Source organism: Aricia agestis, chromosome 6, assembly GCF_905147365.1.
Source record: "Aricia agestis chromosome 6, ilAriAges1.1, whole genome shotgun sequence".
NCBI lineage: Eukaryota > Metazoa > Arthropoda > Insecta > Lepidoptera > Lycaenidae > Aricia > Aricia agestis.
Window position 1 is genome coordinate 15285656 of NC_056411.1, and position 21010 is coordinate 15306665.

Consider the following 21010-nt stretch of genomic DNA (forward strand, 5'->3'; position numbering starts at 1 on the left):
AGAAATGCCAGCCCCCTGTGCTTTTTTCTTTAATTTTGAAATGGGATGTATGTATGGATTCAGTATAATACTTGAAACTAAACGACAATTATATAATTATTATGATGTTGGATAATGAGTATCACTGTATCAACTTAAGTATTGGGTATTGCCTTTTATATTCTTTGTAGGCCATTCTCAAAAGGCCTTTCATAGAATGGTCTAAAAAAGTTTTGTAATGAAGATTAGGAGTAAATTATTACTTTCCCAACAGTTTATTCATTTGCTTGTTCTGTTGTCCAATTTTTATATCAGCAACATCAACTTTATCATGAATTTCACTAATAAGATTGTTTTGTTCCTCAATCTCCTCACCCAGGGCCACACCGAGGCCTTTTAGTCGGGATATGTGGTTGACCATTTCATCTAAATTAGCGTCCAGCATTTTATTAACTCGTTCTGTGTCTGACATAGGTTTTGTGGCAGTTTCTTGATTGAGTCCCCGCAACCTCGTTGATGGGTGGCTCTGGAATCTATCTGTTTCATTCATATTATTAATGTTATCCAATGTATCATTCAGTCTACTCGTGCCTGCTTGGCTCACTGAACTCGGTGACACTTGGCTCTTTTGGGGGCTCTGATCTGTTTTGCCAGACAGGTAATTCTTAAAACCATAAAATACAGATTTGATGCCATTTAAATGTTTCTGACTATAACTTAGATTAGTATTAATTTCGTCGAGCCTTCTATTAGTATTTTGTAGTTGTTCACGTTGACGCGCCAGTTCCTCGGCTGTCGCGATACCGATTTGTTCGGATTCCCTCAGCAAACCTATACTGCGCGACGAAGAATCTAGAGTCCTTTGTTCGATTTCTCTTTGTTTTTCAAGCATAGTTTGCCTTTGCCTTTCTAATTCGGTTAAGTAAGGAGACATTGCTGGTTTCGGTTGCGACTGAGGCAATCTTGATCTATAGCTATTGACGAATGTGTCGTCATCGACATCTTCATCTTCAAATAGATTAGAGCCATTTCCAGATAAATATCTGTGTCCTGACATACTTAAACGGGGCGTTTCCGAGTTTCTTCAATCAGAGTTACTGTTTCCTAGAATCTTGTTTTAATTGTCAGGTTAATAAAAAGTAGTATTATTAATTTCCAGAATGGAATACTTTGCACTTGTAATTTATGTTCTGATTCACTAAAAAAGAGATTACTTCTAAAAATGTAGGTAACAAAAAATCGAAATAATTACGTACGTATCACAACTCACAAGTCACAAATTACAATCATTGGACAATTTTGACTTTGATTTTTTTTTCTCAAGGGTGAATGAATAATATACTAGCCCGCCATCGTTTAGCCGTTTCATTTCGACTTAGCCAAGACGCCAATATTTAATGTAGAAAAAAAATTTATAGACTGCCTTTTCACAACGATATATATGTCGCAGCCGACTGTTTAAATAGCCGTTCAATCAAACAGCTAGCCCTTTGACTGAACAACGCCATTCAATCATACGTCTAGCTTTTATATTGAATATTTTAGTCGCTCAAAACGTTCAACACTACAGCTGATTCACAAGCCGCCGTCTAATTGAAGTAGTTCAGCACGCACCGCTGCGGCGCTAGGTGCGTTTTATTTACAATATGGCGTCAACTAGCAGGTGTTTGTTGGTGTTTGTGGTTGTTTTTCGGAAAGAAAGTAGTTAATAAAAGTTACAAGTGTTATTAAAGAGACAAAAATTGTGGAGGCACATACGAGTGAATCAAAATTTCAACAAATATTCGAGGAGAAATTACGGGATTATGAAATGGATGGACGCAGCCACCCCGAAAGGGGGGTTTAGGGAGCACAGCCCCACGTCAAAACAAAAACAAACACAATCCAGAAAGTCCAAAAGTTGGTTAGGTTAGGTTATAACTTAGACCACAACACAGAGGGAGCCGAGCGAGCGCAGCGAGCGTGCTGCGGCAGCAGCCAGCGACCGTCGTCAAGCAAAAGGAGGGCTCGGGGGGCGGCTGCGCCCGCCAAAACAAAAACAAACACAATCCAGAAAGTCCAAAAGTAGGTTAGGTTACAACTGCGACTGTGCTGCGGCAGCAGCCGGCTACCGCCCTAGTTAATTTGCCATTAAACCAGTTGGCTAAGCGTCGTCTAGCTGTAGTGTTGAACGTTGTAGTCAACAAGTCGGCTAAACGACGTATAGCCGTGTTATTGAATGGCGTTGTTCAGTCAAATGGATAGCTGCTTGATTGAACGGCTATTTAAACCAGTCGGCTGCGACATATATGTATATAGTTTATACTTTATTTTGCTTAAGTAATTTAGTTGATGGTTGGTTAGTAATTTGTGACTTTTGAATTTATGGAATAATATTATTCCTCCCATTTTAATAAAATATGCAATTAGAGACAAAGGGTTTTTAACTTTTTGTTAACGAAAATGGTTAATACTTAATGGTGTGCGATTATAAAAAATTGTAACCGTCACTCACAATTTCGCCAGCTGTCAAGTTGTTGTCATGAAGTTTTGCCGGGAATACGAAAGAGTGAAGGTGTGTTTTTTTTGTATTATTTTCCTAAAATTGTGATATTTCGGTGTGTATAATAATTTTGGTAGAATATTAACCATTAAAATATATTCGTTGTCATGCACAAGACACAAGTGTGGGCATTGTGATATAACTTTAAGAAACGTGCCATTTTGTGTTCCGTCCAAAACTCCATCGAAAGTTTTAGTCAGGGTCTACTCTTTTCCTCTATGGTCCACCCTCAGGGTCAGGCCTCAGGTTTACCACTTTACTACAAAGACTGAGGCTTTACTAAAACAACTGACTTGACTCATTGACTTTACTGACTACTTTATAGACTTTACTAGACTTTCGACTTGTCAATAATCTGGAAAAAAGACTTTAAATTTCATACGAAAATTTTAACTTACCATATTTTACTTGACACTGGCCATGGTTAAAAAACCGAACGCCAATCGCCATAATATTATGAAAAAAAAAAGTTGTTGTCAAATGTCAGTTGTGATCTACTAATGTTTGTTTTCTAAGGCCGCCTCCCCATATAGGCGAACGCGTTGGCCAACGCGTTCGCAGACGCGTTGGCAGTGCGCTTGCAACGGCGTTTGTGAGTAATCCACACATAGGAAGGTCGCTCAGTATGTTTTGGATCGCGCCAATGTGCGGACGGATTCAAAATGGATGTTGAGTCGCTAACAGCTGTAGCTGTATATTTATTCACAGCATATAATTACTTTGTAAATGTGGACAAGAAAAAGTTTTTAAAGGGTATTCTCGAAATAAATAAATAAAAGGCGAGAAAACGTAACAAACAAAGAAATAAACTCACTTTTACATAATATTTTATAATATTAAAATAATATACGTAATTATTTTATTACCTACTTATTATTTATTAAATTATTACATATAAAAATTATTACATATTATTATAATTATCATAACTATAACTCCGGGCGAACTGATCGCGCGGCCTATGTGTGGATGAAGCACGAAGCTTGCGACAAATGTCCTTTGATCTTTGCCGACATTTCCGACTCGTGCGGCAAGCTCGCAGACGCGTCGGCCAACGTCTAAATACCTACGGCCAACGCGCGAACGCCCGTTCTACACATTGGGCCGACGCGTCTGCCAACGCGTTGGCCAACGCGTTCGCCTATATCAAGAGCCGGCATAACCTTCTAAAAATTTATAATGTTTAAATTTAATTATAAATGTATAACAATACAATAAGCTCTATCCCGAGTATTCCCAAGACATAATATGGTTCTAGTTGTATAAAATAATTACACTTTTTAAATGAGCAATAAAATGAACTATACATCACTCAAAAGTTCCCAGATTGTATTAAACACTTTACACTTGCTTTAGTGTTCAAATATAATAAACTAAACATTTGTAAATAATAATTTAATCACTAAGTAAACTTTACCGTAAAGTTGCTATATACATTTTGTTCCTGGAGTTTGGCAAGATGATGGCTGGTAAAGGTAGTTTATTTTTATTTGTGCCTTGCCTTGGCTATAATTCTAGACACCATTTTCTGTACGGATAAACGGCATTAAGATTAAAATGTTATTTTTCAGTAATGGAGACTGAGGAGCAGAATAGAATAAGGTTCCAAGTAGAATTGGAATTTGTGCAGTGTTTAGCAAACCCAAACTATATTCACTGTAAGTAGAGAAAATGTGTGCTACTTTTTGTACGAAGTAAAAACAAATGTCATCAGTTTGATATAGTTTTAAACAATGTTCATATAATAAGAAATATTTTTCAGTTCTAGCTCAACGTGGGTATCTCAAAGAGCAACCATTTATAAACTACTTGAAGTATCTTCAGTATTGGCGTGAGCCCGAGTATGCTCGGTTTCTAAAATACCCCATGTGTCTTCATTTCCTAGAGCTTTTGCAACATGAGGCTTTCCGAAGAGAGTGTGTTTCTGCTCAGGTTTGTATACTACTAGATATGTTACGCTCGAACACCAAAACGCTCAGTGAGCAGAAAAATAGCTCACAACACGTCATGGTCACAGTAAAACAATATCGTCCACAACATGTTCTGGAATTTGGCAATCACAAAAAGACCATAACGCAAAATTTGTGTCGTGGCTGATATGCTTTCGTTTTCTTGATTTGTTCTTGATTAATTGTCGAGACTGAATTTTATTTTTAACGAAGTTCATCTTCGAACATATTATTATGCTTGGTCCTGCACACAATGAGTCACGAATTTTCCGTTATGGTCTTTTTGTGCATTACCTAACTATAATCATTGGTGTTTATTTAATATGTATCTTTTTCTAATGCCCCTGCTTAGGGTTGCCATCACCCAAATTCCCTTAGCCGGTCAGGCACGACAAAATTCCCGGACATTTGGCCGAAATGTGGTTATTTCCCCGGACACCTCTTAAACAGTATTTACGATAACGTCTTGCCAATTTTTGCTTTTCCAACAAGAATTTGTAATTATTTTTAACAAAAAATAAAAACCGACTTCAAAGGTAAAAACAATAAAAAAATCTGGAACCGGACCCGGTTCTGCATGCCCTAGTACTAACTATTACTCACATTTTCGCATATTTTGTATTACGGCACCATTTGCGATTTTTTTTCTAAAATTCATCAAAATTAAAAATATTTATTCTATTTGTATTTGTTGCAAAAGTTTATGTTGTGGTTAAATGAGGTCTCTTTCATAATATTTTAAAACCATAGGATCACATAATAGACAGACAGACAGACGGACAGGCAGACCGAACAGACGAACAGACAGACCAAAACTATAAGGGTTCCTTGTTGACTACGGAACCCTAAAAACAAAATAAAATTAATATTTAAGGGAGGCTCCCATACAACAAACGTGATTTTTTGGGCTTTTCTGCTCTTCGATATCAATAATGGCAACAGATAGGTTCTTGAATTTTTTACACAATCCTTAGTTATATGTGTACTTTAATATTTAACTATAATATTACACTAAAATATAAAATTAAGTGGGACTGTCATAGAAAAAACACAATTTATGGCCTAACTAGCTGTTGCCCGCGACTTCGTCCGCGTGGACTTCAGTTAGGAGAACATATTTCAGCCTAAAAAAATGACATCTGGAAACTATGAAACTCGATTTTCGATCCACTGTGCGGCGGAGTAGTGGTCGAACATAAAAAAAATAAAATAATATCCAGCCGAATATATAACCTCCTCGTTTTTTGGAAGTCGGTTAAAAAACTGACTAACTCAAAATCCGTGCAAGAAACCGTGTATACACACAGTTTCTTGCTTAGCGAGTTTTTATCTTTAGTTTATTGCTGCATAACGTTAAGACGTTAAATTTCTCTCATTAAAAGTGTTTGGATTTCATCCGGACGCTTTTCAAAAAACAGGCCGGACGCACCCCGGGCGCCCTTCAAACTAGGACAACAAATCCGGGGAAATCCGGACGGATGGCAACCCTACCCCTGCTCCATCTGCGTGTTTAGGCGTTAATTAGCACGTTGATCAGGATGGTACGCAAATGTAGCCAACATCTTAACGTGTTAACGTACTAGCGTCACTAGTAATGTCATTAAACGCTTAAGCGATAGCTCGGGTGTTATAAAAGTTAACGTTAGTGTCTAAACACACTAGGCCGGGCGTAATCATGCGGAATTTACGCCGCGTAACTTCGGCCTAGTGTGTTTAGATACTTAACTTAAATAATGGCTAGGTAGAGTAGGGCGTCGTGACAAAATATTGTGCCGTACAACTGCGCCGCAGGCTGAAAAAGATTGGGAACTCCTGTTCTAGCTATTACCATTTTTGATAATAACCTGGATATAGACAGACAGTGGGACAGGTATCAAAGTCTTAGTAATAGGGTCCCGTTCCTACCCTTTGGGTATGGAACCCAAAAAAAAACATGTTACTAAAAATTGAAGTGTAACATGGCAAAATGTGCCTTACAGGTGTGCAAGTTTATGGACGACCAAGCGATACTGCTGTGGCAGCACTACACACGGCGGCGCACGCGCACGCTGCAGCCGCCCGACGCCCCCGCGCCGCCCGCACCCCCCGCACCGCCGACACAGAGTGTGCAGAGACAGCAGCAGTAGCAGCGTATACTGTGGTGTGTACAGTTGCAGTGTTATTAAGAAAAATATATTTAATCCATACTCAATTAATCCAAACTAAATCTGAACTATGTTGCTATGTTTGTCAAGTTGTTGCATCCGTAACGAAAATAAACCTAACACCCCCACTCCTACTAGCAGGTTGGTGTGGGCGTGTTTTAATAATACCTACTTCCAAAACAAGACCCAATGTGTCAAGCAAAAAATTCACCATCTACTTTTGTAAAAGACCTTGAATTTCATTATGTAATTTAAGTTTAAATTTCTCAAAAAATAACATATGAGTTATGAAAGAGATTTACCTTTAATAATATTATTTTAATGAATTTTGCTGTTTACATAATACTGTGCTAGGTAGGTTAAGATGAAAGTAAGTTAAAAAAGACTGTAAATATTAGGTTACTCATTTATAAATAAAGTAAATACTTTGGTACAATTTTTTCTTTCTGATTTCTGCCCTACTTAACAAATGGATAAGCAGACTTCTTCCGACAGGATACACATAAAGAGCGAAGTATCAAATAATACAAGACTTCTACAAAACTCATGACGCTGAATCCCATGCACAGTCCAAGTAGACCACCAGTGTTAGCTGAAATACAGTAAACAAAATTACCCCTCAAATGTTTCCAACAAATGTACGATTTAATTTACCATCGAAGAAATTCATTCATAAGCAGATGGCTGACCTACGTTTATTGGACGGAGTAATAAATGTCAAGTCAATGTAAGATCATAAAGTTAATATACCTAGCGGAATAGAGAAACAAAGGCCTGAGCAAGAGAGATGTCACTATCACTGCGTGGTAAAAAGAGACGTGTGATGCATGACGGCAGCACTCTTTTTTTTTGACGTCCACGTCGGCACGTGCCGCATGTTGACAATTTAATCTCATAGAAATCATGTTTAATCATGCTTGTGTAAGTGTATACATACACATATTTTTACACACAGATGAAACCAATTTCGGTTACGTCTGACACCTCGAGATTGTTGCTCTATTCCGCTAGGTATATTAACTTTATGTGTAAGATACATTTTGCAGTATACAAAACATGTAGGCAGGTACTTACATCGTAAAGGTTACTTACATAGAAATTCCGTCAATCCGAATATTTCTCCTTTAGTGTACCTCATGAAATAATTATCCTCGAAAAAGAAATGAGTGACTAACATGTTTTTTCTGTAAAAAAAATAAATAACATTAGGTATTTAAAACTACAGGGCCTGTTTCACCATTTCTTGACAAAGCGCCGGATAGGCTATCCACAACTTATTTAACAGATTCTCCATACTTTAATATAATAATTTGGCTCAAAGGGTACCACGGTAACAGTACAAAAGTAACGGGTTGAGAACGAACTCTCAAACCGTTACTTTTGCGAGATCAATGTTTTCAGGCACGAGCGAAAAAAAAAACTAGTAGCAATGAACATTAATGTAGGGAATTCTAGTTTTATAGGATCATGTACTAGCATATATAACATGATCCGACGTTCGACTACGACTTCTCCTAACGCGCATGAAAATGGTTCCTCGTTTCCACCCATAATTGGACGTAAATGGACGAATTTTTCTCCAGCTTTACATTAGCCTGTAACACTCACATGAAATAGTCCTCGGTGATGTTCTGCGCGAAGTTGAATGACTTGATGTAGTTGGCGACGAGCGCCTTGTTGAGCGGCGCGGCGCTGTAGCTCTCCGTGTACGAGATCTCCGTGCACGCCGGCAGACACTCCATGCACGCTCGGTCGCTGCCTACAGTTGTGTCGTCAAACCCAGCCGACAGATCACAATTATGAATTAAAATTAAATTAACACGATCCGACCAATTGACGTTGGTCTGTCAACTGCCTAGGAATTAATTTCCTCGATGGTACATGTTATGTACTTACCTACTTGCTTAGAGGTAATATGGGCCGTTTACACTCGGCCACTACTCCTGCCGCTGCCGAAAATATTTCCCTGAATACTTCTGCGGCAGTATCGACGCGAGTGACTGTTTACATTCAGCCTTCTACTCACTTGTTGCGCCGGGCAGCAGCAGGGACATGACGAGTGACAGCGCGAGTGCATTCTTGCGCAGCCCACTTCCCTGGCCGACAGAGCTGAGTACGCAATACGTTGGGGCCACGTTGGATACAGAATATCCAAATTGCCACCATGGTTACGAATAGGTATATCTATAGCAGCACAATCGACGTCGATCATGGGCAATCATAGACGATTACATTTACGCCCCTCTACACGTTTTTAATACCTCCATCGTGGGTATCGCAGACTCAATAGATTTTCAATTGTTGTGCAGAAGCCGGCTGCCGCTTGGGGATTGATGGGTTAATCTAATAATTTGTCCTTTGTCCGCCACGAGCAAGCTCCACGCTAGGGCTCTAGCCGCTCATGCCAGTGGGCCACAGGGGACTAAATTACCGTAATTTTTAGGGTTCCGTAGTCAACAAGGAACCCTTATAGTTTCGATATGTCCGTCCGTCTGTCCGTCTGTCCGTCTGTCTGTCTGTCTGTCTGTCTATCTTTCCGCGGTTTTGCTCAGAGACTATAGGAGTTAGGACCTACAAAGCTGTAATTCGGCATGAATGCAGATACTAATGATACCCACAAATGGTAGGTATATGAATTCTTAAAGAAATATTTTTTTATGGTACCGTACCTTATTTATTTCGCATCCATCCGACCGTATGGGGTGTCGTTGGATAGGTTTTTTATAAATATTACGAGTATTTATAGAGATCATTTTCCGATTTAGGTATCCATTTGTGAAATATGAAGTTTTAAAGTGGATAACATCGTTAGAGTCCAGTGTCCCCCCTTCTACCAAGTACTTACCAACTAAACGGTTGCTTCTGGAAATGTGAAAAAATTCACGGGAGTAGGATATATTATGTTGAATTTAAAAGGAAAACTGTCACGGGCCACGGCCAAGAAGACTATTGCTACTAGAACCACTTAAAAAAAATGTATTCGGCGAAGTATAAAGGAACTTTCCTTTGAACGTAACTGGGATGATGTTGTTAGTAGTGTAAGCCCGGCCGCACATTGTCCGAATTCTGATCAGAAACAGTTGAATTTCGCCGGACCGCCACCCCGCACACTATCCGAAATATCCTTCCGGCGAGTTTGAGCTCACTCGGCTCAGTACAAAATGTAAGAGACAGCGCGGACGTTCAACAGTTTCTGATCAGAAATTTCGGACAATGTGCGGCCGGGCTTACACACGTTATAAATGTGCATTCACTGACCATACAAAAATTATCAAAAACTAGCGGTACTATACGGAACCTTATATTGCGCGTGGCCTGACACGCACTCGGTCGGTTTTTCGGCAATTTTTATGTGGTTTATGCATGCCTGATCAACGGATTTCAAATGAGGATTATGGAATGGAAATCGAAATAGTCGATCATATTATTATTATTGAGATATTTAAACAGTAGGTACTTACCGCTATATCTTTTCAAGTCGCTGTAGCAACTTGCATCTGCTTTGTTGCATACACGAGTTGTAGTGTTTTCTAAAAATAAGTAAGTAAATAAAAATCTACACTACTATTATAAAGAGGAAAGATTTGATTGTTTGTTTGTCTTGAATAGGCTCCGAAACTACTGGACCGATTTGAAAGATTCTTTTACCATTAGAATCCTACATTAATTCTGCTGAACATAGGCTAAATTTTATTTTGGAAAAAGATAGGGTTCCGTAAGATATTTGAGATTTTCGGACGCAAGGTGTAAAAAGTCAACCAGAAATGTTACTGTAAACTATAAAAGACAGAACCATAAAATGTTCTAAGTAATTGTAGATCTTTTAAATATCTACAAAAAAGTCTGCGACACACTATACCTATCTATGTTGAGTGAGGCACAATAACCATTTTTTTATTAAAAAATCTTGAAATGTTTTTGGACTACATTTAAATGCCTTTATTTTACTCATGGCATTAATTCTTATCAAAATAAATTATTAAAAAATCAATGTCCACCCGTGCGAAGCCGGGGCGGGCCATCTTTTATAATTCCGTACATTTTTCATTCCAAGAACTCGAAAAGAAAGTTCGAATTTTGAAATATAAGTACCTAGGTTAGTCATAATACGCATACGTCATACGCAAGGAACTAGGAAGGTAGATGTGAAACTCACTGGGCATATAGTAGAGAACGCACTTGCACACCTCCAGCATCGCCCGCGCCTCGCACTCCATCTCGCAGTTCCGTAGTGTGTATGTTCTATAAAAATTATAACTTAAAAAAAAAATCGAAATACTTAGTACCTACAAATTGTATAGATAGTTGGTATAAGGCTGCGTTTCCACTGAAGCGGAGCGGAGCTTAGCGGTGCCGAATTGACCAATCACCACGCTCGAAATCTTCGCTGTCATTACGCTGAAATAGCAAAATAAAACAGATTGGTCAATTCGGGCACCGCTAAGCTCCGCTCCGCTTCAGTGGAAACGCAGCCTAAAACATCCAGAGACGTGAAACGTGACCTTAAAACAAAGAGTATCTATTAGGTACTGGACCAATTAATTGTGGATCTAGATCTAATAAAATCTAAAATACCTGTAAAAGTCCAAGTCATTTTCACCGGAGAACAAGCAAAGTCGTTTCCTGACGTCAATTGCCCGTAGGGACGGATGCGCGTCCAGTATCCTGGGTATGATGGATACGCGCGATTCTATACCCGGACCGTATATCTCGCCCAGCTTCGCGATGTTGGGGGATTCCGTGGGATTGTGCAGGAGGATCTTAAACAATGCAGTCAATCAATGAATCAAAAATAGTAGAGTAGTACATAAGTGACATAACAGAGGCTTAATAAAATAATGGAATGAGCTTTGTATCATGACTAAAAAAAAAAACTAAATACAAAGTTTATTACAGTTCGACAAGGCTTTAATTGAATGTGTCAATGTCAGTCAATGTGCGCTGCTGGTAAAGGAGAACTGTCAAAAATGACGTTTTTGTATGATAGAAGCGTTAGTTCCTTTTCTCGCCACGTTCATAAACAGCCTTGCCGAACTCTAGTGTCATTGAAGTCAGCGACATAGGTTTCCATATAAACGGCGCTACAGTTCGACAATGCTTTATTTGAACGTGGGTGACATTGACGGGAGCGCTGCTGGTAAAGGAGAACTGTCAAACACATGTCAAAAATGATGTTTTTCTATGATAGAAGCGTTTAGTTCCTTTTCTCGCCACGTTCAAATAAAGCCTTGTCGAACTGTATTTACACTTCAATAGGTACGTATAAAGCAGACCGAAGATAGTTCTTCTAGTAACTAGAAGAACACTCTTCGGTCTGATGTGAAAATTTAACTAGTTAGAATCTAGTTAAATTTTAATTTACGACAGAGCAGACTCGTTTTTACCCGACTGCCAGGAAGGGTTATGTTTTTAAAATTAAATCTACTTAGGTACATAGACAAGCGGAGAGCCCTATCCTGGAAAGCAAATATTGGAGGTCACGTCCCTCAGCCTAAGGATACGACTAAGAAGAAGGTACAGAAATGTATCCAAGGTACCTTAAATCCGACGCTTTTGGTGGAGGCGCAGTAGTACTCATCTACGTCAGCATCGAGGACCAGAGTCAGACCGTGGTCAGTGCCTATACCTGGAAAATGACAATCTATATATTAATACGTGAGCCAAAAACTTTGTAACCCTTTTTACGAAAAATGGGGAAACGCAAGTGCATGAAATTTTGCACAGTTATAGTTTATATGGTGAAGGAGTGCATCGAGCTAATATTATTTTGAAATTATGCTTTTATCATACATTTTTTAACAAATAAAACATTACACACACTACAACACACACACTAGGAAAATGACAGATTTTTGAGTGACAAGCCTATACATACGAATTATACTCTTTTATTTATGGTTGAAGTCTGTTGACAAGAAGGTGACAAATTGAAAATGGATTATAGTTTTTTTTATTGAATCTTAGATACTATTAGACAATGCTTACACGGCCAGTTTGAGATCAGCTGAGTCCCAAAGACAAGAGTTGAAAAGAATATGATAAAGTCAATATTCTCTTACAAAATATAGGTAGTAGTCCTAATGTCGTTGAAACTAAGGTCTAATTTCGACCATTGGGCGAACTCTAGTACATTTTATAACATTATGGCATTGATGCAGTGCTCTTCCAAAGCCAGAATCTAATTGATACCGGCGCTCGCTACTGTTTCAATGCATATCAGAACTAATGTTCTATCAGAGAAGTTGATTCATCATTCACTCATCAATCATCAGGCGGACCTACGTATTTTGGTCACGTTTTGTTAAACCCAGCCGACAGATGGTGAGATTACCTTAAGTTGGCATAATAGGACCAATTGTGGTAGGTCCGTCAACTATCTATGATTCAATTGATATATGATTCAATTGATTGAATATGATTCAATGAGGGTCCCGACGCATCATCTACCGACCTTCGAGAAGGAGGAGTTCTGGCCGATTGGAGTCGTCTACAGGAGGTTCCGAGGACGACTTCCGAACACGTCGCGCCCCACGTCGCAGACAATACGTGTTTAGAGTTTAGTGCTTAGTGTTAGCTTTAGTTGATATGTTATGTATGTTAGTCTATAAGGTAATAATATGGGCCAAGATGCCTGATTTAAATAAATAAATTTCTTCAATGATGCAATGCGCCTACAATAAAAAGTTTCTACATACATATTAGCTACGAATAATAAAAACTACATATTAGTTGAATTGCTATTATTGTTGCGGCACTGTTCATTGCCGTAACAATATGGTCCCCACAGAAAATCCATTTCTGTGATGGTCCCCCATATCTTACATCTTTAAACGAGCACGAGGGTGTAACAAAAATAAGTGATAATACTTTAGGGTATGTATGTGTTCCTTGTAGAGAGTTCACTGTGAAAGTAGCAGCGCTAAAAGACCAAATTTTTTTTTCACTTTTGTATGGGCAAGCGCCCGCTACTTTCACAGTGAACTCTCTATAAGGAACACATACTCACCCTAAAGTATTATCACTTATTTTTGTTACACCTTGTATATATATATATATATATATATATATATATATATATATATATATATATATATATATATATATATATATATATATATATATAATTGGAATCTCGGAATCGGCTCCAACGACTTTCATGAAATTTAGTAGGGTTTCGGGGGCGATAAATCGATCTAGCTAGGAATCATTTCTAGAAAATGTCATTTACATCGGATACCGAGCAAAGCTCGGTCAAACAGCTAGTTAAGATCTTAATAGATCTTACTTTTGAGTGACATACAATAGTCATCCTTTACTGTAACAAATAAGTTTGGGTATAGTCACCCCTAGCTTTCCAGGGGAAGCCGTTGGGCGGCGTATCGTCGGGGTAGCCGGCCTCCGCCGTCCAGTCCACCGCCGGCGACGGGAACGTGAAGTTCATGTCGTTTAGTGTTTTCCTGAAAATATGTACGTTTTGTTGCAATATTAGTGGAATTCTAAAGTGGTAACTAACTTAGGTATACAGTACACTAACTACAAACTTTTACGGAATAAGAAAAAAGAGCTGTTATAATTTATTATATTTGTCGCAATCCGTTTGGCTGCTATTTTTTGGCGGCTGACGGTTGCTATTTTGGTTGCTATGACCATCAGAAGCTTGACATCCTCCTAAAGCCTTTCATAGCTGTACATCTGCGTTAATGCAGATAATTTATAGCCGGATGATAGATACCAAATGCTTAGGCCATACTTACTACTAAATCGCTTTCGCGAAATAAATATTAAGAGGGAGACCACTTAAGCTCTATTTGAGTCGTAGGTAGGTTTGGGTCTACAACTTGAAGTACCGACCATAATACGAGTAATACTCGAGCATTAAATATGAAGCGTCCTTACGGTTTTCTATACATCATCTCGCGGTGCACCACGTTGAAGGTGCAGCAGAGGCCCTCGTCCGTCAGCTGCGCGTTGAACAGGTCCTCGCAGCTCCGCACCTCCGAGTCCCAGATGCACAGCGCCAGCATTTCGATACACGGCTGAGTTACCTACAGATATACTCTATATATAAGGTCTTTGCGAGACCATGGGCGGCAGGTCTTGGCGAGGCCCTTTGTTTTACGAAAAAATACCTTGCAAGAGCGAGGCCCTCGCCACCCCCCAGAGTCGCCACTGCCTTTAAGTATTTTTTACACGTAAGTACCTAAATTATCTCAAGAGCCGAATAAAGTAAGCTCAATAAAAATAAATTAGGTTGAATTAGTTTATGATAGTATTTTTTGGCACCTGATGGCAAACAACCATCATTTGAACTAAGAAAACTTGGAATTTTAAGACTTATCAACAGCTGCTACCTTCCACAGGCAGAGTTCTAGGTACTAATCAGGTTCTTGGAGTGTCGAACAGAGCCTGTCACATGTCGTAAACCTAGAAACCTCACGAACGTTAAAAGCCCTCTCAATTGTGAAAATGCAAACGTAAATGAAAGCAACGTGACGTGGCGTGAAGCCGTGAAGTGTACTGGAACGCAGCATTGTGGATGATGTAGGCTCTACTCTACATTGCAGAGAGATGAATGATTCCTCACATTGATAAGGAAAGCGCGAGTGTAGTGCCAGTCCACGGAGTCAGCGGCGTCGTCATCCGCGAAGAGGTCCGCGTCCGACCGCGTCGAACACAAACTCTCCAGTAGCTTCACGTCCACCGTGTTCCTAAACATCGTTTTAGTTATAAGTACCTAAGGACTACAAGTGCCAAACTTACAATAATAAAATCAATGAATGCGGAAAAATACCAACATTTTTTTTATTGATGATACCTAAGGTCTGTAACCTTATGGATATCATTGTCAGTTGCTTTTCCAACATATAAGACAAAGACAAAAACATAGACAAAACTTAGACATGTTTGAATCTTGTTTTATAAAATGTAAGGCTGTTTGTATCTAAATAAAGTTTTTTTTCTTTCAGTTTTGTTTTCACCGGCATGCGACTTACCCAGAACTTTTGTATCTTTCCGCAACGGACCTCCTAGCTTGGTTGGAGTTGCAAATAGTCAGCGCTGGAAAAGGCAGTTTCTCCAGCGGCATATTCTCCGGGTTGATGGTCACGATCATAGGTGTTCGACTCCATTTGTCGTAAACGTTCAGAATGAAGAAAGCCGCGCAAACTACGGAGCTTCCGAAGGAGAGCATCCAGAAGAATCTATAATATTGTCATTCGTCAAGGATTCACAGGGTATCTACTCGTAAACTAAGGAAGTTAGGACCATCAAAGATTTAAAAGAAGAATTTCAAGAGCAAAGTGTCTTATAGTTTACGTGTTTAAACGTTTTTTAACCCCCGACAAAAAGAGGGATGTTATAAGTTTGACGTGTCTATCTGTCTGTCTGTCTGTTGGTCGGTCTGTGTGTGTGTTTGTCCGTGGTATCGTAGCATCCAAACGGGTGGGCCAGATTTTGATCTAGTTTTTTTTAGATAAATGAAAAATCAACTGTGGCGTAGTTTGTTTTGATAAGAGACCAAAATCAAAAGATATTCTGAATACAAATGTAAATATGTGGTACATACGTATTAAATTTGTTTCGAAATTATACAGTGTGTAACAAAAATAAGTGATAATACTTTAGGGTGTGTACGTGTTCCTTGTAGAGAGTTCACTGTGAAAGTAGCAGCGCTGAAAGACCAAAATTTTTTTTACTTTTGTATGGGGAAACTCGTGACGCTCGGGCCCTTGCCCATACAAAAGTGAAAAAAAAATTTTCGTTACACATCCTACAGTATTATCACTTATTTTTGTTACACCCGGTATACATATTTAATTAGGTATTAACCTCAATCATCAAGCCATCAAGCCCCATAAGCTCACCGGTGAGCGAGACACAATAGAATAACAATAGATTTCCAAGAATCCACGATCGAAGGATTTAAATACCTTTCGAACCAAGTAAGGTTTTTGTCGCCAATGTACCGCAGCCCATGGAGAGTGGAGCTCAACAGATAGTCCCTCAGACCACTCTTCAGAGTCAGCTTAGGCGAGGGAGTGCGTTGCTCCTGAATATGTATTAGCAATGTTTCAGGAACTCTTAGCCCTAGTAAATAGGACCTAATCACTTCTTAAATCTATAGGGTTTTCTGGATACAGTTTCTACAGTGGTGTCAGTGTAGGTAACGCTTTCTACACCTTCTTGACTGCGTTGGGTGACACTACAAACACTCGTTGGTGTTTGCACGATCGCTACTAAGTCATAAGCACAGAATATATGGATGCTGTTAAGCATTGGTGTGTCATCCCACATCGGACTAGTTTTGAGTAATCGGTGTTTTAAGTTTTTTTGGAATAATCTTTATTTTCTGCTTATTTCAAGCAAAAAAATGTTATTGTGCGGTATCTTTTTTTTTGTTGAAATGCGTTGAAAGCACTTAAATTTGTATTGTTCTTTCAATACAAATTTAAGTGCTTTAATTTTAACAAAATGTTATAAAATTACCTTGTCACGCCCAAACCGCTGAACCGATTCTTCTGAAATTTGGTATGGAGATACTTTGAGTCCCGGGAAAGGACATAGGGTCCTTTTTATTAAAAAAAATGTACGGTTCCCAGGCATTAAATAAAAATGATTTCAGCTTATACCGCTACCGGCTACGTGGATTTCGATGATATTTGGTATACATATACGTTATGTCTCGGGAAAGGACATAGGATACTTTAAATCCGGGAAAAAGGTACGGTACCCGTATGATAAACAAAAATGATTTGCTCCTAAACCACTGAACCGATTTTGATGAAAATTGGTGTGCACATACTTTGACTCTCGTGAAAGAACATACTATAATTAGTGTCTTGAAAAATGTACGGTTTATAAAATTTCCTATTTTGCGCCTAAACCGCTGAACAGATTTTGATGAAACTTGGTATGGAGATACTTTGAGTCCCGGAAAAGGCCATAGGATCCTTTTTGTCTCGGAAAAATGTACGGTTCCCAGGCGTTAAATAAAATGATTTCTGCTTATACCGCTACATGGATTTTGATGATATTTGGTATGCAGATACGTTATGTATCGGAAAAGGACAGAGAGTTCCCGCTTCTTCTTCCCTTCCCGCGCTTCCCGCAGAGTGCTCTTATGTATCGCGCACACATTTGGGCACTATAAAATTACTCCTGCGTAACTGGCCTGGTTTCATTGAAACCAAAGTGCTCTTGTGTATTGCGCACACACTTGGGCACTATGATATTACTTCTGCGTAACTGGCCTGGTTTTATTGAAACCGGCCACCGCCCCGAAATCGGTGTGGGAGCTTTTTTATTTTTATATTATTGAAATACTCGTTAGTCTAATTAAATTATTAATCTAATTGCAAACTAAATAAATTAGAATACATTTTATACATATTATTATTAATCAACTTACGGGTAATTTCAGATGCACAATTACTTCATCAATCTGATTAATTTGTAATCTGATTAAAATTACTAATTACTTTTTGCCCAACTCTGCACGTGATAAACTAATTATTTCTACATTAACTAAATTTAATCAAAATTGGTTCAGCAGCTTAAACGCAAATTAATAAAGTTTATTGCGTGAAAACCGAACATTTTCCATGATAAAAAATATTATCCTATGTCCTTCTCCAAAACCTTACGTAACATCTACATGTACTCAATATCGATATCTTATGCCAAATACATTGTTGTTGACTGCGCGTGAACCGTACATTTTCCGGGACAAAAAGTATCTAATGTCATTTTAATTGATTAAAAGTATCCGCATACAAAATTTTATCAAAATCGGTTCAGCGGTTTAAGCGCAAATCATTTTAGAAACATAGTACATAAATGCTGTATACAAAACCTCACTAAGAGGAATAAGCATTAACCATTTTTGTACTCTAGAATATGCTACAGTGGGATTTAAAAACTGGATTTCACTGTCGTAAACCTTGTTAAAAGAACAAAACTGCATTATTAACTCAAAATTTTATGTGGGATGAAACACCAATGCTTAACAGCAGCCATATAATATTAGTAGTACCAATCATAAGTCATAGCATAAACTACGGGGTCCAACTGGCTACAGCCAACTAAGGCTATCAATGGCTAAAACGTTGATAAACAATACTTTACTGCGGGACACAGACCACAAATTTTGTGCGAACATGATCGTTATTAATCTCTGAATTTACAATTTGAGACTGAGTGCGGGAACATGAATATTTCACCCATTAATATACAGTATTATATTAAAACTGACTGACCTTGCTTTTACCGAGGTTCGGCGTGGGTCTGACGGAGCCCCAGTCGTACCAAGCAGTTTTACTTTGTTTGTTCCGCTCCCAGGCGTTTTGCTAGCCACAAAACAAAATGTTATTTGAAAAATGCTTTAATTAAATATTTAGCAGGAGATAATCGTTAGAGTCTAAACATTTGCGTGCGGTATACTGTGAAAGACAATGGTAGGAATGCCTTATCAGAGCAAACGCTTAGTTGATTTTGATGTACAATTAGAGAAGTTGATTCCTAGGCAGATGGCGGACCTAAGCATAAGTAATTTGGTCGCGTTAAGTAAAACCCATCCGACCGATCACAGATAAAATTGAGTTCACATAAGCCGACCACATGACGTAGGTCCGTCAACTGCCTAGGAATCAATTTCCTCGATGGTACATACATTATTTCAGACATGATGGTTTAGCAAATGATTGAACCTCCATCCTCTGTTTTATTTTATTTTATTTTTATTTTATTTTAAAGGAAAACTTACAGCTAGTACAAAGGTAGAATTCAAGTGTAACAATACAAATGCCAATTAAAAGTTTTCGCGACTAGGTATTTGTTTAGATTGTACATACATTTGGTTGACGTCAAATTGACGCACTGTGGTGAATATATCTAATATCATATTATATATAAAAGAATAAAAAAATAAAAAATAAAAAAGAAAGACAACAATAAAAATAATAGCCTAAACTTGGATCATCATGTATCAGTAATGTGCAAATTATTATCATAAACTAAATTAGCTTTTGTCAGTAGTATTAAAGAAATGGTCTGTTAACACTTTTCTGAGACTTCTAATATTAGTATTAAATAGATCTACGTCGGTACTTTGAGACGCTGTATTGTACGCTTTGCTAGCTCGCACGATGTACGCATTTTGCCGGTAGGTGGTAGGGGCATATGGAACGTGTAGGAGTTGACGTCTTCTGAGAGAGCCGGAGGGTATTTTGAGCTCAAATTTACTGACTAGTTCCGGGCAATCAATTGAACCACTGAATATTTTGAAGAGCAACGACAAGTCGGCAATGTTTCTTCGTTCGGCGAGAGGCAAGATGTGAAATTTTTTGCATCTTTCGATATAGTTAGGTAGGTGGGTATTTGACTTAAACTGTATGAATTTTAAAAACTTTTTTTGAATATTCTCAATTCTATCAATGTAGGTAGCGTAGTTGGGGTTCCATACGGGCGAGCAGTATTCCAAATGACTACGAACGAATGCACAATAAAGTATTTTAATTGTTTTAATGCGCGTAAAATCAGAGGAGAGTCTAAATATGAATCCTAAGGCTTTGCGAGCTTTTTTAATTATGTGGTCGATGTTAGTATTATTTATCTCCCTTTACATGGCTGTAATCTTAATAACTAACGCTAGAGTTATTGGAAGTTAATCTGATAAGAAGTAGTGTTATATAAATATTATTTATCGATATTCAAACAATTTAACAATCAGACACGGTACCTTGGTCGTAAGGTATAATTAATATAATACTATGTTTCAGTACAAGCAGGTTTTACATTTTGCAGTAATTACGATAGCATAAGTATTCGATTCTAGATCTATCAGGTACTACTTATCTAATGGTGTGAAATAAAGTTTAAAAGACAGCTATACCAATTATGAGAAGAGAATGTAGTAGACCACGGTCTACTACTCTGTTGAAGAGAAGGTAGACCGTTTCCTACTAACTTATCTGTGGAAGAGAAGGTTAGAGCGTGGACAACTAGCTATTTGTGCTGCCTAGTGCCTGTCCACAGTGAGTCACACATAATATTCCCAATTTTCTTATTCTACTCAATTAATTCAATGTTAATGTCTTTATAGCTGTAGTAAACTACTAATTGCTTTTACCTTTTTGATTGGATACTCGGGAGCATTAAGTTTGCTTTTATTTCTGCCCTTCATCCTTTATGCCCTAGGCAATAAAAGTGGTAAACTTTACAAGCCTGTAGTAGTTGTGGCCGGTGGCACGATAGCAGAGTGGCCGTGGTCGGTGTTTACACAGTAGATAATCTAAAGCTAAACTAATTTCGGGCGGTCAATGTTTGCAGCTTAATCGGCTGATTGCACCGCGGTCCGCGCCACCGACACGACAAATCGCCCCGGCGCCGCCTCCGTCGCT

General features: G+C 38.4%; 3 protein-coding genes across 3 annotated transcripts; 1 reads left to right on the forward strand and 2 right to left on the reverse strand.

The window, feature by feature from the left end:
* Positions 1-32: 32 nt before the first annotated feature.
* Positions 33-1236, reverse strand: LOC121728117 (synaptosomal-associated protein 29). The gene has a single exon (XM_042116228.1). The coding sequence runs from the start codon at positions 1034-1036 to the stop codon at positions 239-241; it is 798 nt and encodes a 265-aa protein (XP_041972162.1). The 5' UTR covers positions 1037-1236; the 3' UTR covers positions 33-238.
* A 2453-nt stretch (positions 1237-3689) lies between these two features.
* LOC121728121 (mediator of RNA polymerase II transcription subunit 31-A) lies at positions 3690-7006 on the forward strand. Its single transcript, XM_042116231.1, has 4 exons — positions 3690-3996; positions 4093-4179; positions 4284-4453; positions 6450-7006. The coding sequence occupies exons 1-4, from the start codon at positions 3981-3983 to the stop codon at positions 6594-6596; spliced, it is 420 nt and encodes a 139-aa protein (XP_041972165.1). The 5' UTR covers positions 3690-3980; the 3' UTR covers positions 6597-7006.
* Positions 7007-7062: 56 nt separating this feature from the next.
* On the reverse strand, positions 7063-20793 carry LOC121728215 (pickpocket protein 28-like). Its single transcript, XM_042116353.1, has 14 exons — positions 20740-20793; positions 18869-18958; positions 16544-16662; positions 15608-15814; positions 15199-15322; positions 14511-14659; positions 13959-14071; positions 12152-12240; positions 11190-11374; positions 10771-10856; positions 10076-10144; positions 8223-8373; positions 7707-7798; positions 7063-7206 (listed from the first exon to the last, which is right to left on the reverse strand). The coding sequence occupies exons 1-14, from the start codon at positions 20791-20793 to the stop codon at positions 7073-7075; spliced, it is 1662 nt and encodes a 553-aa protein (XP_041972287.1). The 3' UTR covers positions 7063-7072.
* Between the last annotated feature and the right edge of the window lie 217 nt (positions 20794-21010).